At 40.0% G+C, this 14,992-nt stretch overlaps 1 protein-coding gene across 2 annotated transcripts in view; it reads left to right on the plus strand.

Moving 5' to 3' along the window:
* dyrk1b (dual-specificity tyrosine-(Y)-phosphorylation regulated kinase 1B) overlaps positions 1 to 14,992 on the plus strand; it is a 94,210-nt gene that overhangs the window by 39,441 nt on the left and 39,777 nt on the right. The window contains exon 1 of one of the 2 annotated variants that reach the window (XM_067602562.1): positions 5,711 to 7,804. The exons of the other annotated variant lie outside the window; for it this stretch is intronic. Within the exon in view, the coding sequence (XP_067458663.1) occupies positions 7,705 to 7,804 (100 nt within the window). The 5' untranslated portion in view covers positions 5,711 to 7,704. Of the gene's footprint in view, positions 1 to 5,710; positions 7,805 to 14,992 lie in introns of those variants that run through there. 2 annotated transcript variants of the gene reach the window in all.

The following is a 14,992-nucleotide window of genomic DNA, read 5'->3' on the forward strand; positions in this document are numbered from 1 at the left end:
CTGGGTTGAATTAGGGTTGAACATTAAAATTAAAAAAAATATATTTAATCAAATTCAACACACTGATTGCACAACCTCCTTTATTGCTGACTAATGCTGCTGTAATAAGTTACAACAGACTTTAGGTCCTTTTGCATAAGATTATTTATTCTGTTCCATTGTTGATATCTTTTTTTTTAACAGTAGTTAATTTTTTTTTAACTCTGTTCACTCATTTATATAGAAGTTTTGAGGCAGTGTAGTTACGGTTTTATTTTATTGAAAATGTTTGTTTCTGTAAATCATGTTCTGGCAAGTAATGGCAAATCCTGATATAATTTTGAAGTTAACTTTCCTTCCTTCTATGTACATGAATTGCTATTGTGCATGTAGAGCATAAGAGCACAAGAGTATTGGTCGCAACATTCCCACAGGCTTTAAACTAGTCTTAAATTTTATTCCTCTTTACCTGTGTCATTCCTGGTTCGTTTTGTTATTGTCTCTTTGGCACCGCCAAGTGCTGAGAAAGAGAATGGCATCTTCGAGCGTCAAGTGCTCCTCCACTCCTTGCTGAAAGCACCCTGCAGTAGCAGCATGGTAATATTGCTCCTCTATCTTTCCTCTGCATCGTGTTTACCTAGCAACAAGCATCACCCGCGGCTGGCCATCCCATTGGTCACTTGAAAACGCACCGGGGACCAATGGCAGGGCTGTTGCCATGGTACAGTGTATAGTTGCCGGGTGGAATTTTGCTGCTAGGCACGTGAGTCTCAGAGTCTGCTTGCCTCCTCGCACTACCGTTGTAATCTCCGCTGTCTGGTCGTTAGTGTAGCTGAACGTGATTTAGTGGAAGCCAGTCAGAAACTCTAACTGTGAAGGGAAAAATATTAACGTTTTGCCACATATTCAGTAAAATAATCACAGTAGTGCGTCTCAGAACTATCAACAGATAGAGAAAATCGGCGCGGCAGCAGAAGACAACAGGAAACGGCTGCAGACATTCCACAGCCTGTATAAATCCACTGTTAAGAAGCTGCTTTTCTGCCAGTGTGATATGCTGTATCACCACAAGAATATATATTGAAGCGGGATTTGAGGTCATAATGATGGTTAAAAACTATCTTTAGTATTTTAAATCAAAGTCAAAATCGATAAACATTTAATAAATAAAATGGTAACTTCTTTAAGAAGGCAATTTTAATATAACAAAGAAACATTTTCTGGCATCTAAAATGTAAAGACAAATCCATAGATTTTTGATTCTGATGATTTATGTTGTGAAAACTTCCAGCACAAAAGAGCTTTAAAGACATAATTGCATGTACCAATTTGTCTTTATGTAATACTGCAACTACAGCTGTCCTAGGACAGTAAATATAGCCCAAATGTAAATACTATCCATATTTGAATCAAAGTTTAACATTTTAAATTTAAATATGGTCCTTTTTTTCATATGAATTCCAGTATATTATTTGAAATAGAGCAGAGATTGTGTTGCGAATGAAATAATTCATAATAATAATACAATGGGCATTGAGTCAACATGTATATCCAATGAAGATTTACTTGTTTATTTTTAAGATTTTGGGGGGAGAGGGGGCATTTTCACCTTTATTAGATAGAGGATAGTCAAGTAGCAGACAGGAAACAAGGGGTATGACATGCAACAAAGGTCACTGGCTCGACTCGAACCAGGGACGTTGCGGTTATGTGGTATATGCAGTAACCATTCAGGGTGCTCTGAAGATTTACGACAGTTGCCAAAATATTAGTTCAATGATTTTTACAGTAGATATAAATGTTCCAATTGCTTATTTCCTTCCACAAAGGGGATTGTATCTTCAGTCCTATTTGTTAATGCCATATTTCAAAAACTATATTTTTGAATACTTTGTGTTGAAGGGCCTAATAATCATAGAGCAGTTGAGTATGTCAACCATTGTATGTGTCTTTACTACTACATAAATGTTTTGTGATCCCACATGCGTGCACACAAATACACACACACACTTGTTCACTTGTTGCTCATCTGTCTGTAATGTTGAACTTATATAATTGTGGGGTTTGCATGGCATAATGAGAGTGGAAAAGCACTATATTCATCATCTTTCCTTCAGTGCAAACACAAATGTACACGGCTAGTGGAAAGCTGACTGAGTGTGGAGTTAAGCTCTGTCTCCTTGTCTGCCCAGCCACCTTCTTGCATACTGTTGGTTGTGTATCTGATGGAATGCCTGCCTATGCAAAAATATACTTGACATAACATCAGAATTAGTGGGCATGCATAGGTGAAATGGCTTATCACATGGGCTTAAATTACTGTTGCAAGTGTGCACAGATTCAGGTCCAGATCAGTTCAAGGTGCACCTCAATACACCTTTTCCTGCAACTGGACAGCAGTGCTGCTTTATAGGTTTTTATATGTGCCCTCAATGTGTCCACATTGTTCCAGTTTAGTACCTTGTTTAAATTTTATTCCCAGTGTAGTATATTCACTTTGATAAGTTGATAAAAAAGATAATAGTTCTAGGGTTATCTTTTTCATTGTCTAATGTGCACATTTTAGTCATTTTATTAACATTTTTAACAAAACTCAAAAAGTTAAGGTAAGCATGTTCCTCTATGATGTAGAAGGCATTGTCATATAGCCACAATGTCCATTAAATAAAAATACTACCTACAAGACGATTCCTATTGTTTTAGAACTATTTCACATACACTCAAGATGAAGAAGGCCAATATCTATGGCCATAGATATTGGCCTCTATCATAACTACATGCACATATGACCCTTTTAGTTAAAAGGGAAGATTGTCATATTTTATTAGAAAGGAAGAAGTATTGGTAATGAAGTTTAGCAAATATAGAAGAACACTGTTTGGGCCTAAATCAACTGAACAGCTACTGATTTATATATGTGCATATACACAAAATAGAGATGATTTTTGTTTAATGATCATTACCACTCATTGTAAGATCATCAAACTGCCTGACACACATTCACATCCTCATCCATACCTCTCATGTTTTGAGAAAACCCTCCATCCTATCTCCTTGTTTGGTTCAGAGTACAAACCATCTCCTTTTCTGTAATGTATATATAAAAATATATCAGCTTCATTCTAAATCATCATTGCTCTCCTGTATTATCTGTAATTTCATTGAATTTATGGCTCGTTGTCTTTGTAACTGATTTTCCCTTTGGGATTTAGTTCTTATCTCACCTCCCTCAATGCAGCATTACAAGTCCAACCTCTAGTGTGGACCGACAGATGTCCAGATCCAGTGACTATTCTTGCATTCACACCCAGTGCTCTAGTTAAACCTTTGAGAACACAAGTTTGGTTTCATTTGGAGTGTACTGGGGCTTGGGTGGCAGTCACACAGACGGAGTCACTTGAATCGTGACACCTGGCAAACTATTGTTCCCTATGAAACTGTGTGTGGCATGCACTTCTCCTTTGCGATATGCTTTACATTATCTTGGCTCCCACTCAAACTAAACAGACCCAGTCACTCTGAGCTGTGCATTAAGCATTTTTGAAGCAGACCACCTGTAGTGGTACATCTGTGTGTGATTACCACCTTAGCGTACATTGCTGCTGTGCAATAACGCTGTATAATGTTACTTTCTGCTTGTTTATGACTTATCCCTGAAAATGATAATTTTAATGCAAACTCTATAAATATAACAAGTTGCTCTCTGTTTTAGCTGCTACTGGTCAGCTATTTTTCAGTGTGTGGGAGTGCAATGATTTGGACCATAGGTTCTGGAGCCTAGAGCTTGAGTAGATTACTAAGGAAAGCTGTAGGAACTGGAGCCAAAGGGACAATACAAAGCCAGAATGCAGTAACTACACTGCTGATGCTTGCCTTGGAATGTAGCTCAGTTTTACAAACTCAATAAAATTGATTATAAATCAAAGATTTCTAAATTACACTTAGTTAAAGCTTAACCAAATTTGTTGATATTGCAGCTTGCCATTATAGGGCTTTATGTATCGTTATATGCCACATACTGTATCACCTCAAAATAACAAAAACAATATGGACTGCTTAAAGCAAATAACATTAAAGGGATGACAAATTCATATTTCAAATCAATATGGTAATTGCATGTAAATGACAGCAATAAACAACAGTCAGAATAAAAAGATTCTGCCTGTACGCTTACTGCTGTTTCAGTACTACCAAACTTCCTGTGATATGTAGAAGTACAGTATTATCAGCAGTGACCTTAACTTTACACAGCTTTACACTAATTACAGTGGACCTTTCACCATTGCTTTCTATAACATATTACTGACAGATTAAAGTGCACAGGTTAAAGATCAAAATCACATCAAAAAGATTCAAATAAATCTGACACACATTTCTCAATGCAGTGTGAGTTGTGTTTGAGGGTTAATTTTCCTTTAAGCTGAAAAAGCTATCAGCTGGTTTCTGACAGTGTGTGCTGAGCTGTTCCCAGGCAGCATTGTGCCTGATTTAGCCGGAATGCTCAGATAGCAACAGTAACAACTTTTAGCTTTGGCTGGTTTGTGAGGGGATGTCACACATCTCAGCTGTGGAGTCACTCAATGACCATGTGCTTATGGAGGCCCTTTGCCCCGCTCTCCTCCCCCCTCCCTGGCGGTATCTCCACCCCCACCCATCGGTCTCCCCTTCCCTCTTTCCATTTCTACCTGACATCTTCAAACTATTTCCGCGTCATTCCTGCCTCGCGCCGTTTGAAGAGACACTGGGAAACTAAGCCGACTGCTCCTCCCACAGACCCGTCCGCTACCCAATTACAGCCAGGGACGACACTTTATGTAGCCAATTGCATTGCAGCTGCCATGGCGTCGGGTAGCAACAGAGTCTGTAGAGGGTGCGTGCCGAGTGAGGGTAGAGGCTGCTTCTACCCGAGTGCAGAGAAGTTGAAACACTTTAGAAGGCTGAATGGAAAAAGAGCCGTTGTGTGTCACATGGTAGCAATAATAAAACCTAGTTGTCGGCTGATTTTAAGTGCATACAAGGGAAATATGCACATTTAAGGGGTTTTATTTGGGCCTCTGTCTCTTAGTCTCTTTCTCCATTCTCTCCCTCTGGCCCGGGTCTCCATAAACATTGCACAATAAGCTGGGTGTAAGAAGTATATTTACTCAGATCCTAAACTATATATAATTTACAATTAAATACTTGAATTTTTTAGACCTTTCGAAAATATTTCCAATGTATTTGCTAATGTGATTCTGTCAAGTTTCAGACTAATGGCCTAATAGTAATGGCTTAAGAGTAATAACTAGGTATTATTAATCTAGTAGAAAGTGGTTTTAAGTTTGTATCAAACCGTCGTTTGTCGGAGCTTTATCCTTAAAGTTGTAATATGGTTTAAGTAAAGGTTGTCTATGTGCGTGTGTATATAAAGTTCCAGTATATATATCCCGCTGTTACTATAAATGGACAGGACAGGAGAGGTCTGCTCGGAACAGACTACTGTGGTCAGAGGGAAGGTTACTGTCCCTCTAACTCACTTGGGTTGTATTGTTGATAAAGTTCCATAAAATCAGTCGGATTTTGAGTGGTGGTTGATGTGAAACTTAGCGTGAAATGTCGCCAATGTCAAGTTTTCGTCCTGCGTGTGTCTGTGTCTTGGTTTTACCAGTAATATGTGAGACTGCGCCAGACAGGCCAGCTCCGACCCCTGCCACAGGCACATGGTATAGTCCCGATCTCAGGGTGGGGAGCCGTGTGGGAGAGGAGCAGAGATTCCGTCTAACGGAGAAGCACTGAAAGGGAAGCGGGCGAGAAACATGAGTCGAAATCGCCCTTTTGAAGGTTTCCACCTTGAAGGATTAAAAAATCTCCCTTAATTCTGAGAAGGGTGAGACAAGCGAAGGAGAACATTAAGAAAAAGAGAGCGGAGACAGAGGGAAGAGGCGCGTTAAGAACCGATCCGAGGCGTCTGACAGCAAGCTCAGGAACTTCACTGGATTTGGTTTCAATAGTCTACTTTGTGACGAATCTAAAGTTTTGGTTCGTTTCCGTTCAGCCGTTGTTTTGATGTTACTTTAGTGTGATTACCCCAGAGGCTGACTTCTTCCTGGATCGAGTTGTGCGTTGGTAAACATCAGACCGTATCGGAGATGGGAAGTATAATGCAGGCCGTGAGCGGCTTATTCTTTAATACGGGGAAGCATTTGGCATCGAACCCCAGATACTGGATCTAAACTTTTGTTTCCTGATTTATTCCCAGTTTTACCCCCAAAGGAAAGAGGTGTGTGATTGATGTAGTGTCCCTGCTTGTAATGGTACGTCCCTTTCTTTCAGCAAACAATCCTGTTGGCCAGCAAGTGTGGATACTCAGTTAGAGGAACTTTCTTTGGAACTACACGTCTCTGTGAAGTCAACACGTTGAAGTGGATTGCTTTGTTTACACGTGTTTGTGAAACTGCTTGTTGTCACAGAGACCACCTGTATAGTGTATGTGGATTACATCATTGTCTGACTTTTTAAAACGGCTCCTTTTTACCCTGGCAGAAGCCAGCCACCTGCTGTAGGCGGGTTAAACGCAGCTGAGTGACCAACACAAAGGCTCCGTGGAGCTCTGGTTGTACAGGCTCAGTGACATTGCCAGTGGGGGGCTGTGTGTGTCACTGGATTAATCTGAGAGATAACATCACTACACTGCCCTACTCTGTCCAGTCCCCCCAGAAAGCGCCAGTAATTGGACCTATTTTTAGAGTAAGGGATGGGGTAAAAGCAGGCAGCTGGAAACCCAACTCCCCTCCACCTCCTTCTCTTCCACCCCTTCCAACACACACCCAGCTCAGCCCACCTGGCAGTATGCTGGGTGAGCCTGGTTAGCTCAGAGTTGATTTACAGCTAGTTAATGTTAAAAGTTGGATGAACTTATCCTGCAGAATATATTAAGATCTGTTGGAACCATACTGACCATGGAGTCTTACTAGCCTGGGAATACTGGCTGTACTGGATTCTACTTGTAAAGGCTGCACTGGACACATTAAACCCTGATCTGGATTACAACTAAGATGTCTGAAGAAACTACTAGCTGTATACTTTGGGTTAAACCTGCCCTGGACTATGTGAACCTATCATAAGCAAGTAGAGCTTATGTGATTACCCTTGAACATTTAGCTGATTCTTTTATTCTGAGAAGCCACTTGTTAACATACTGGAATAGTAGAAAGGCTTACTTTTGACTACCCATATGTCAGTCACCAGCAATCTGGAGCAGTACAAACCTCCAGCACACTAAAAGAATGCATGAAACTGCAGAAACTAACGTAACAAAAAGCTAACCTGACTAACCAAATATTCTACTACCCCCATTCCCCAAACCCACAGAGAAACAGAATATATATGTAGAATGAGAGCTCTATATCTATAGTGTAACTCCACAGAAGACAGAGTTTACATCGTTTATATTTTTACTTCAGAGAGACAAGCTGCCTGTACACCAGTTGGTTGCCTTAGAAACCACAGTAACAAAAAAAGAAAGAAAGAAACAAGCCAGAGAAGACGGTGCCTTTGATTGGTTGGTTGGTTTCCCACCATTTCAAGATTCATTGATTTAGTTGGGTGTAAACTGTGAACTCTGGGATTGAAAACACGCCTGATGACAGTAACCTAACCCCCCCCCACCCTAAGCTTCGACCACCTGTCAAAGTGTTTTGATTGACAGTATTTCCCTGCTGGATTGACCAGTTGCCAAGCATTTCCATGGTGATCACATCATCTGTGGAGGACAAGACCGTGCCCTCTTGCAGGATGGTCCAGTCAGAACCCTGGATCACCTCTGCCCTGCTTCGCAAGAACAAGAGTCAGTACCCCCCCCCCCCACACACACACACACACACAAACACATACACACACACACACACACACACAATCCCACTGATAAAAAATGTAAACTTCTCTTTTCCTCACGTCACAATACAGCCATAAGTGAGTATGAATCTACGTTCTTGCTAGTGTGTGTGTCAGCTGTCATGGGTGTGTGTGTGAATGTGTTATAGTAGCTCTGTGTAGTTTTACTGTCAGTCAGTTATAGAGGTTTGATGTCTTGATGATTGTGTATGTTGCAGTGGCGCTGTGTTTGTCAGCATGTGTTTGCATGTATGGCTTTCCATCTATGCAACGTTGTTGCAGCCAGAACTTGAACAGTCATAAGTCTGGTTGAACTCTGGCTGCTCTGGGTCTGATTAGGCTCATGCTCCTTGTCTGTCAGTGTGACCTAAAGCCCTTTTTTGCCAACAGGAAAGCACCACCATGGTCAGACAGTTTGCTAGTTGTGGTGAGTCAGACAGCGACACTGAGCTGAGGGATGCTGTAAAGGGATGGTACTTGTATAGCGCCTTTCTAGTCTTTCCATCCACTCAAAGCTTCACCCATTCACACACTGATGGCACGGCCTTCAGGGGCAGTTTGGGTTTCAGTATCTTGCCCAAAGACACTTCGACATGTGGACTGGAGGAGTCGGGAATCGAACCGCTGATCTTCCCATTAGTGGACGACCCGCTCTACCTCCTGAGCTACAGCCGCCCCGAAAGTTGTAGGCTTAGACTGCTGTCTGTGCTTAACAGTCAGTGTTTCAGTATAACTGACCACAATAACTCCTGTTCTCATTCACAATATTAATCTTTGCTAGTGATTTCCAACTAGTGGGTCATGGTCCATTAGTGGTCTGCAGGTCCATTCTGAGTGGTTTGTGAGCATGTGGATCTACTTTGTCAAAAAAAAAAATTGAACTGTAGTTAATTCCTAGAACAACTCTTTTATTAGCAGTGCTATCAATGCTGGCTCTGCCAGTCATGTGATCATTGCCCAACATTGCCAGCTTGGTTTTACTGACTGAACACAAAAAAGAAAGAAGAGCAGCTGTTGAATTAGCTTGTTTTTTTGTTTTATTATCAGGGCTATTTACATGCTGTAAATGCCATAAACAGCCTTTTAAGCCAGAATAAGCCTGATTGAGTTGTAACATTGAAATATAATTGAAAGGGCAACACAGTTAGCACTGTCTCCTCACAGCTAGAAGATCCTGGTTTTCAAATCGACAGACAGGCTGAATAGATGGATGCCAGTAAAACTGAATGGGTGTTAAGTTGGCCTGTGTGTGTTGATTGTGACCTGATGTTTAAGGAAAAAATTTTACCAGTGGGGAACCACAGATCTATGGCCAACAAGTCGGCCACACTTAGCTAGGGATAGGTAAGTCATTGAATATTTACATATATTTGTCATACCTTTGTTGGAGACTGAAGGTAGTTTTGTCAATATCAGCTTTTTTGGTTATTTACATGTGAAAGAAATCCAGTAAGTGACCTAATTGTTGCACCAGGGATTGCTGTTCAAGTGGTAAGTGTATGTTGCTTCTTATAGTTTAACTCATCTGACAAAATGTACATTTTCTACAATAATACGATGACGGATGTTCATGTGACTTGAAGGTATTGCGATTGATTGTTTTTGAGTGAAGAAACAATGACAAGTGACAAGGGATGCTTAATGTATTGTTCCATTCTGGCCAGACCTTCTCTACTTAACTGGACTTTGCTGTGTAAAGACATGTTTGACATTGTTGATAAGTTATTGTCAGTGTGTTTTGTTGTGTTTTGAGAATGAAAGAACATGCAAAGAACAACAACTGCAAAACAACAGAGAGTTTATTGATGTGCTCAATGGTCATTTGCGAATGTACCTTGCCTTGAGCCAAAACCCTGCCTTGTCCTCATTTACCTCAGTGGAAAACAGATCTGTTTTATTATGACTATGGTTATTTAAAATACTTATTAATGTTTCATGGCAGAATGTTTCTAATGGCCCTTGCATGTCTGATGTCATTCATTAAGGACTGGTTGGTCTGAGTTAGTTTGCTACTGCTACAACCATGCAAGTGCCTGTTCTTGGTCTGCAAAGCTGTTATGTGACAAATGTGGCATTGGTGGTAATGCATGTACACATGCACGACTCTTCACATAATTGACAGCAGCCAGGGTGCCCCTGTTTAGAGGTCAAGTCGCCAACCATGATCCACAACGTCCCTGGTACAAATCTGTCTGGCAACCTTTGTTGCGTCCCTTTCTACCTCATTTCCTGTCATCTCTCTACTGTTGTTATCTAATAAAGGCATAAAATGCCTCCAATAATAATGATGATGATTACAAGAATAATAATAGTTGACAGATATCTTTGCTGCATCTCTGTTTATTAGCTCGGGTTCATTCATGATTTGAAACTGCAGGCTGTGTGAATGTGTGTAGTTGTTGATATGCCACAGACCGTGTGCACACTCAAATTAAGGCTGAAAGTTTTTCAAATTCTCTTGCAGACAGCAGGTGATCAACAGAGATTTACATGTCTCTTATATCATGTACCATACAGGGTTAATTGTTGTAGCTTTGCCAGTTTAATGCGCTGTAGTTTGTGGGTTTTATGTTGACCTATGTACAGGTCCACCAACTCTGGATTCCCTACAGTCACTGTAGAATCCCTCATGTCCAGGCTCTGTTAAACATCCAGCTGGGAATTAAATTTGAGCCCTGACATTTAGTGGCTTCTTCTTTCAGCTTTCCCTACCTTCACTGTTGCTCACTCCTTACTTCCTTTCCTTCTTGTTTATCAGTTTTATTCAGACAACCAGGTAAAAGCCCATTCATACATGGAAAAAAACTTAAGTTAAAAAGTTAAAGTTAAAAAAAAACATCAAGCAGGGTATTTAGTTCATCTGCTCAACTTTGGTTTGTGAGCTTTTTACAGTTTAGGAAACCGTGAAACTTTGAACATGTAATGAAGAGTAATGACTGCTGTTCTATGGACATACAGAAAGCAGTGTTGGCTGCTCAGTTTGGTTTGTAAAGTTTGTATTTGTACAAGATACTAGTAATCCTATATGAGCAACCTGTTCCATGTATTAGACAAGTTAGAAGTGGTGGTGTGCCCTCAGGTCAGGATACGGTAAAAATGTACCTGAAGGTAAAGTGAAGCTCCACTGTAGGTAAATAATTGAGTAAAGGTAAAAAAAATACATGGCGCTTGGATCATGTGGTGATCAAATGGACATGGCAGAGGGGATGTCAGGATTTGTCTTAAAGGGAAATTTTGGTATTTTTAAACTTGGACCCTATTTTCCCATCTTTTTGTGTCTAAGTGACTAATGGGGTCAACAATTTTTGAAATTGGCCCAATATTGAGTGAGAGCACTTCAGCTGATAAATGGGCTGCAATGTAATCCTTTGGGGCAATAGCGGCCCGTCAGTGTACGGCCACTAAAAGTGCTTGTTTTTGCCATCAACAGACTCAGATTGTTATTATAAGTGTCTGACAACATCATGGAAAGGACCATACAGAGAAAAAAAAATTTTTTCTTTACTTCTTGCTTGATCCAGTCTGTTTGTTATTATGTCAAACTAAGTCTTGCTCCTAGGAGAGGTCTCGTTCTGAAATCCCGCGAGAACAAATACTCACTAAATATTCAGCCATGCTAGAGTTGGAGAGAGGAGTGCCAGGAGTTTGTTGTGTTGGATTTTCAAAGTCATGGCTGACTTATAATAACAATCTGAGCCTGTCAGTAGTGAAAACAAGCACTTTTAGTGGACATACATTGACGCCAATGCCTCAAAGGATTACATTGCAGCCCATTTAGCAGCTGCCAGCTGCAGCACTCTCACTCAATACTGGACAAATTTCAAAAATGATTGTCTCCATTAGTCACCTAGTCACAAAAAGATGGGAAAATAGGGTCCAGGTTGAAAAACACTCAAGTTTCCCTTTAAGTGATTTAAACAGCCTCCCCTGTGTTTATCACTGCTTCCTATCAGCTGGTGCTGTGTAGAACTCCACCAGATACTGAACAGATTCCGATCCTCGCTGGCAGCTGTCACTTTGGTTTAGCATTTTGTATTAGCTAAACTTGCAGTGATAGCTAAAAGCTAAATACTAGCCTTTGGATTAGTGGGCACAGCAGTTAAGAGCTGAATTGTAGCCACTTTAAAATTGAAATGCTCCCAAAAGTTTGATGTTTTCTGGCATCTTTTCTTGTCACTCCTTTTGCTGTTGCATCCATAGTCGTGCTGTACTGTCAACTAGTGTTAAACATTTTGTCAGAAATCTCCTGTATAATAGACCTGGCCTCATCGTTACCTGTGGTAATTTTAACATTGGACTCACTTACTTACTCACAATACTTCATTGTTGTATTCACTTTGACAATGAGGTCCTTCCTACTTTCATCATTCTGGATGTGATGCACTCACCTTCACTAGTCAAATTCAAATGTCAACTATCAAATAAAGGCAAAAATGCTAAAAGAAGAATATTAAAAAAAAAAAAAAAAAAAAACAATCTGACCTTGAGGTCCATTTAGTTCTATATTTTCTGATCATATCACATGATCTTCAGCAAACAGACTTTGCCCACTTGTCATGGAATTGTAGATGCATACATTTCCATTTTTTCTGAGAACTTTTCGTCCATGTTGGCTTAAAATCTGAACCTACATCATTACTGTAAGCCAAGGCATGTACACATTTATTATCATTTTTTATTAATTGAAAAAATATGCTGCCATATTAAACGGGGCAAGATACAACACTAGATGAAATTGTCTGTATAAACTATGGAACCTCTCGATACATGTCACCTATGTTGCCCTCTTTAGTCTTTATTAGTATCCCTCACTTAACTGTCGCTGGTCTTAGTCGTGGTTTCTATTTTATTTGTTCCATGGGTCCTTCATAATCAATATTGATTTGCGTTGTCACTCATTTTACTAATTCCTCAAAATATATAACGTATTTTTGTCAAATTCTCTAAAAATTGTATCATTGACGTCTTTTGACTGTGGAAAACAACAGCATTTTTGAAGTTTCAGTGTTGCTTCCATCAGCACCACATCTCGAAACTACTGTTCTTGAAGTCACCAACAATCTTTTAATGTGTTAAATGTGCTACTTGACTCAGCGCAGCCTTTGAAAGACCTGATCGCAGCACTCTCTTTGACACACTGAGCCATTGGGTAGTTTTATCGGACCCTGGATGAAATCAGTTTACCTATTAACTGTCAGAGAAAAAGTTCTGCCTTTTTAAAAGCTATGTCCCCTCCTTTTTTGTTGTCATGTATGGTGTGCCTCAAGGGTCACTTTTGGGACCCTGTATTCCTAAAAGTTTTTTCTGGGTTACGTCATTGGTATGGCATGTCTTTTCACTATTATTCCAATAACACTCAGTTATATTCCCTGTTAGGCCCACTGACCTTAGTATGATATGTTCTATAAATCATTGATTGGTTGATGTGAAAAGCTGGATGTCAAAAAATGTCTTGAAGTTAAGGCTGCATTCAGAGTGACATTATTTGTATACAAAAAACACAGCCCCCTCATTCATTTAAATGAGGCTAGTCCAGCACAGGGTGCCAACACAGAGAGCTTTGGCAAAAAAAATGCAGGTCATCCAGCCCAACGTCTGCCACAACATAATGTGACGTCCTCTGGCAAGGCTCTGCGGACATGCAAGCGCACATTCCTAGTACGTCACTTTGTAACATGAACACTGTTTTTCTATTGTTCACCTCGCAATCATTGCAACAAAAGATGAAATAGTTTGCAGCTGTGATAGCTTTCCAGAGTTGTAAAATCCTGTTTGTGAATATTATAAATCACTGTGCAGTGTTTTGGCTAAACAATGATACAGAAGTCCTTGACATTGGGTCCCATAACAACATCATAAAAAAGATCCTGCCATCTACTGGTTACCTGTGGCAACATATCAAGCCTGCCACAAAAATTCAGTTTGATAGTAATTTAAGTTTTGAGCATCATACCACAGGACTTGCGTAATCTTGTTTTTATCACCTATAGCTTTTAACCCTATGTGAGTCTGTGCAGAGCCTGAGATCTTAAGGCAGAGGCCTTCATCTGATTCAGACTCAAGGGTTAAAACTAGGAAGGCCTGGCCTTTGTCTTCAGGACCCAGAGATTCTGGATCAACCTGCTTAGGGAAATAAGAACATCTTGATGTTTTACATCTGCTTTTTTATTATTGCTGCTTTATATCTCTTCTTGTGAACCACTTTGAAAAGTTCTCTAAATTGAACACATTGTTATCTGTGCTGAATGGTGTTTATACATCATCCTCATCAGGTAAGGGGTGCTCTGGCTGGGATTCAAACCTTGACGACCCAGTTACCAGGCAGTATCCAGCCAGGTTTCCCCCTCCCTCATTAATAGACCTGTATAGTCCACATATAGGTAATTGCTCTCCAGTGTATTTTGGCCCATTGTTGGATGTCTGCTACTTAGGATGTCAATTTTGGTTAATTTTGCTTTGACAGACTGACATCAATCAACTCATAACAAACTGGTTAATTTTTAAGAAAATGTGTGATGTAGCTTTGTTTGTGAGATCTGTTAAGCAGACGGTGGTCAGAGCTAGCTTAACTTGTAGCTCATCCTTCTTTGTGTGTTTTTCAATGTGTTTAGTCACACTAGCTCTTGGTGGCATAACGTACTCGGGCTCGAGGCACGAATATAAATAATACTAAAAATATAATTTGATTATAAGACGACCCTACCCCTTTCCAACATTTGTTTTTGGAAAAATAATAAACATTAAACACACAATAAACATTTCTTTTTGAATTTAACTTACATCATAGTATAGTTACATACTCACACGCTCTCCTGCCAGGCTCCAGTAAACGGTCAAAAATTTTCTCTGGCAGTTAGCATTTATACGACTTCCTGTTTTGTCTTTTTGAACTCCTTATCATCTGTGACAGTGGTATTTGGCAGCTTGACATATTCCATTTCTGCAGTAGAGACATCAGAAGACGCTTTGGACTCATTTTCATGAATTTATTTCCTCAATGGCAGAAAAACACATTATATGAGCCTTCAGAAACTCCTGCAGGTTAAACTGGACTAATGAAACACTTTTAGTGCTGACTTACTCTAATACACTCACTATAAACAGACTAGAGCCTAGCAACACAAAGGCTCCAAAGAACCTA

Source organism: Thunnus thynnus, chromosome 10, assembly GCF_963924715.1.
Source record: "Thunnus thynnus chromosome 10, fThuThy2.1, whole genome shotgun sequence".
Classification (NCBI taxonomy): Eukaryota; Metazoa; Chordata; class Actinopteri; order Scombriformes; family Scombridae; genus Thunnus; species Thunnus thynnus.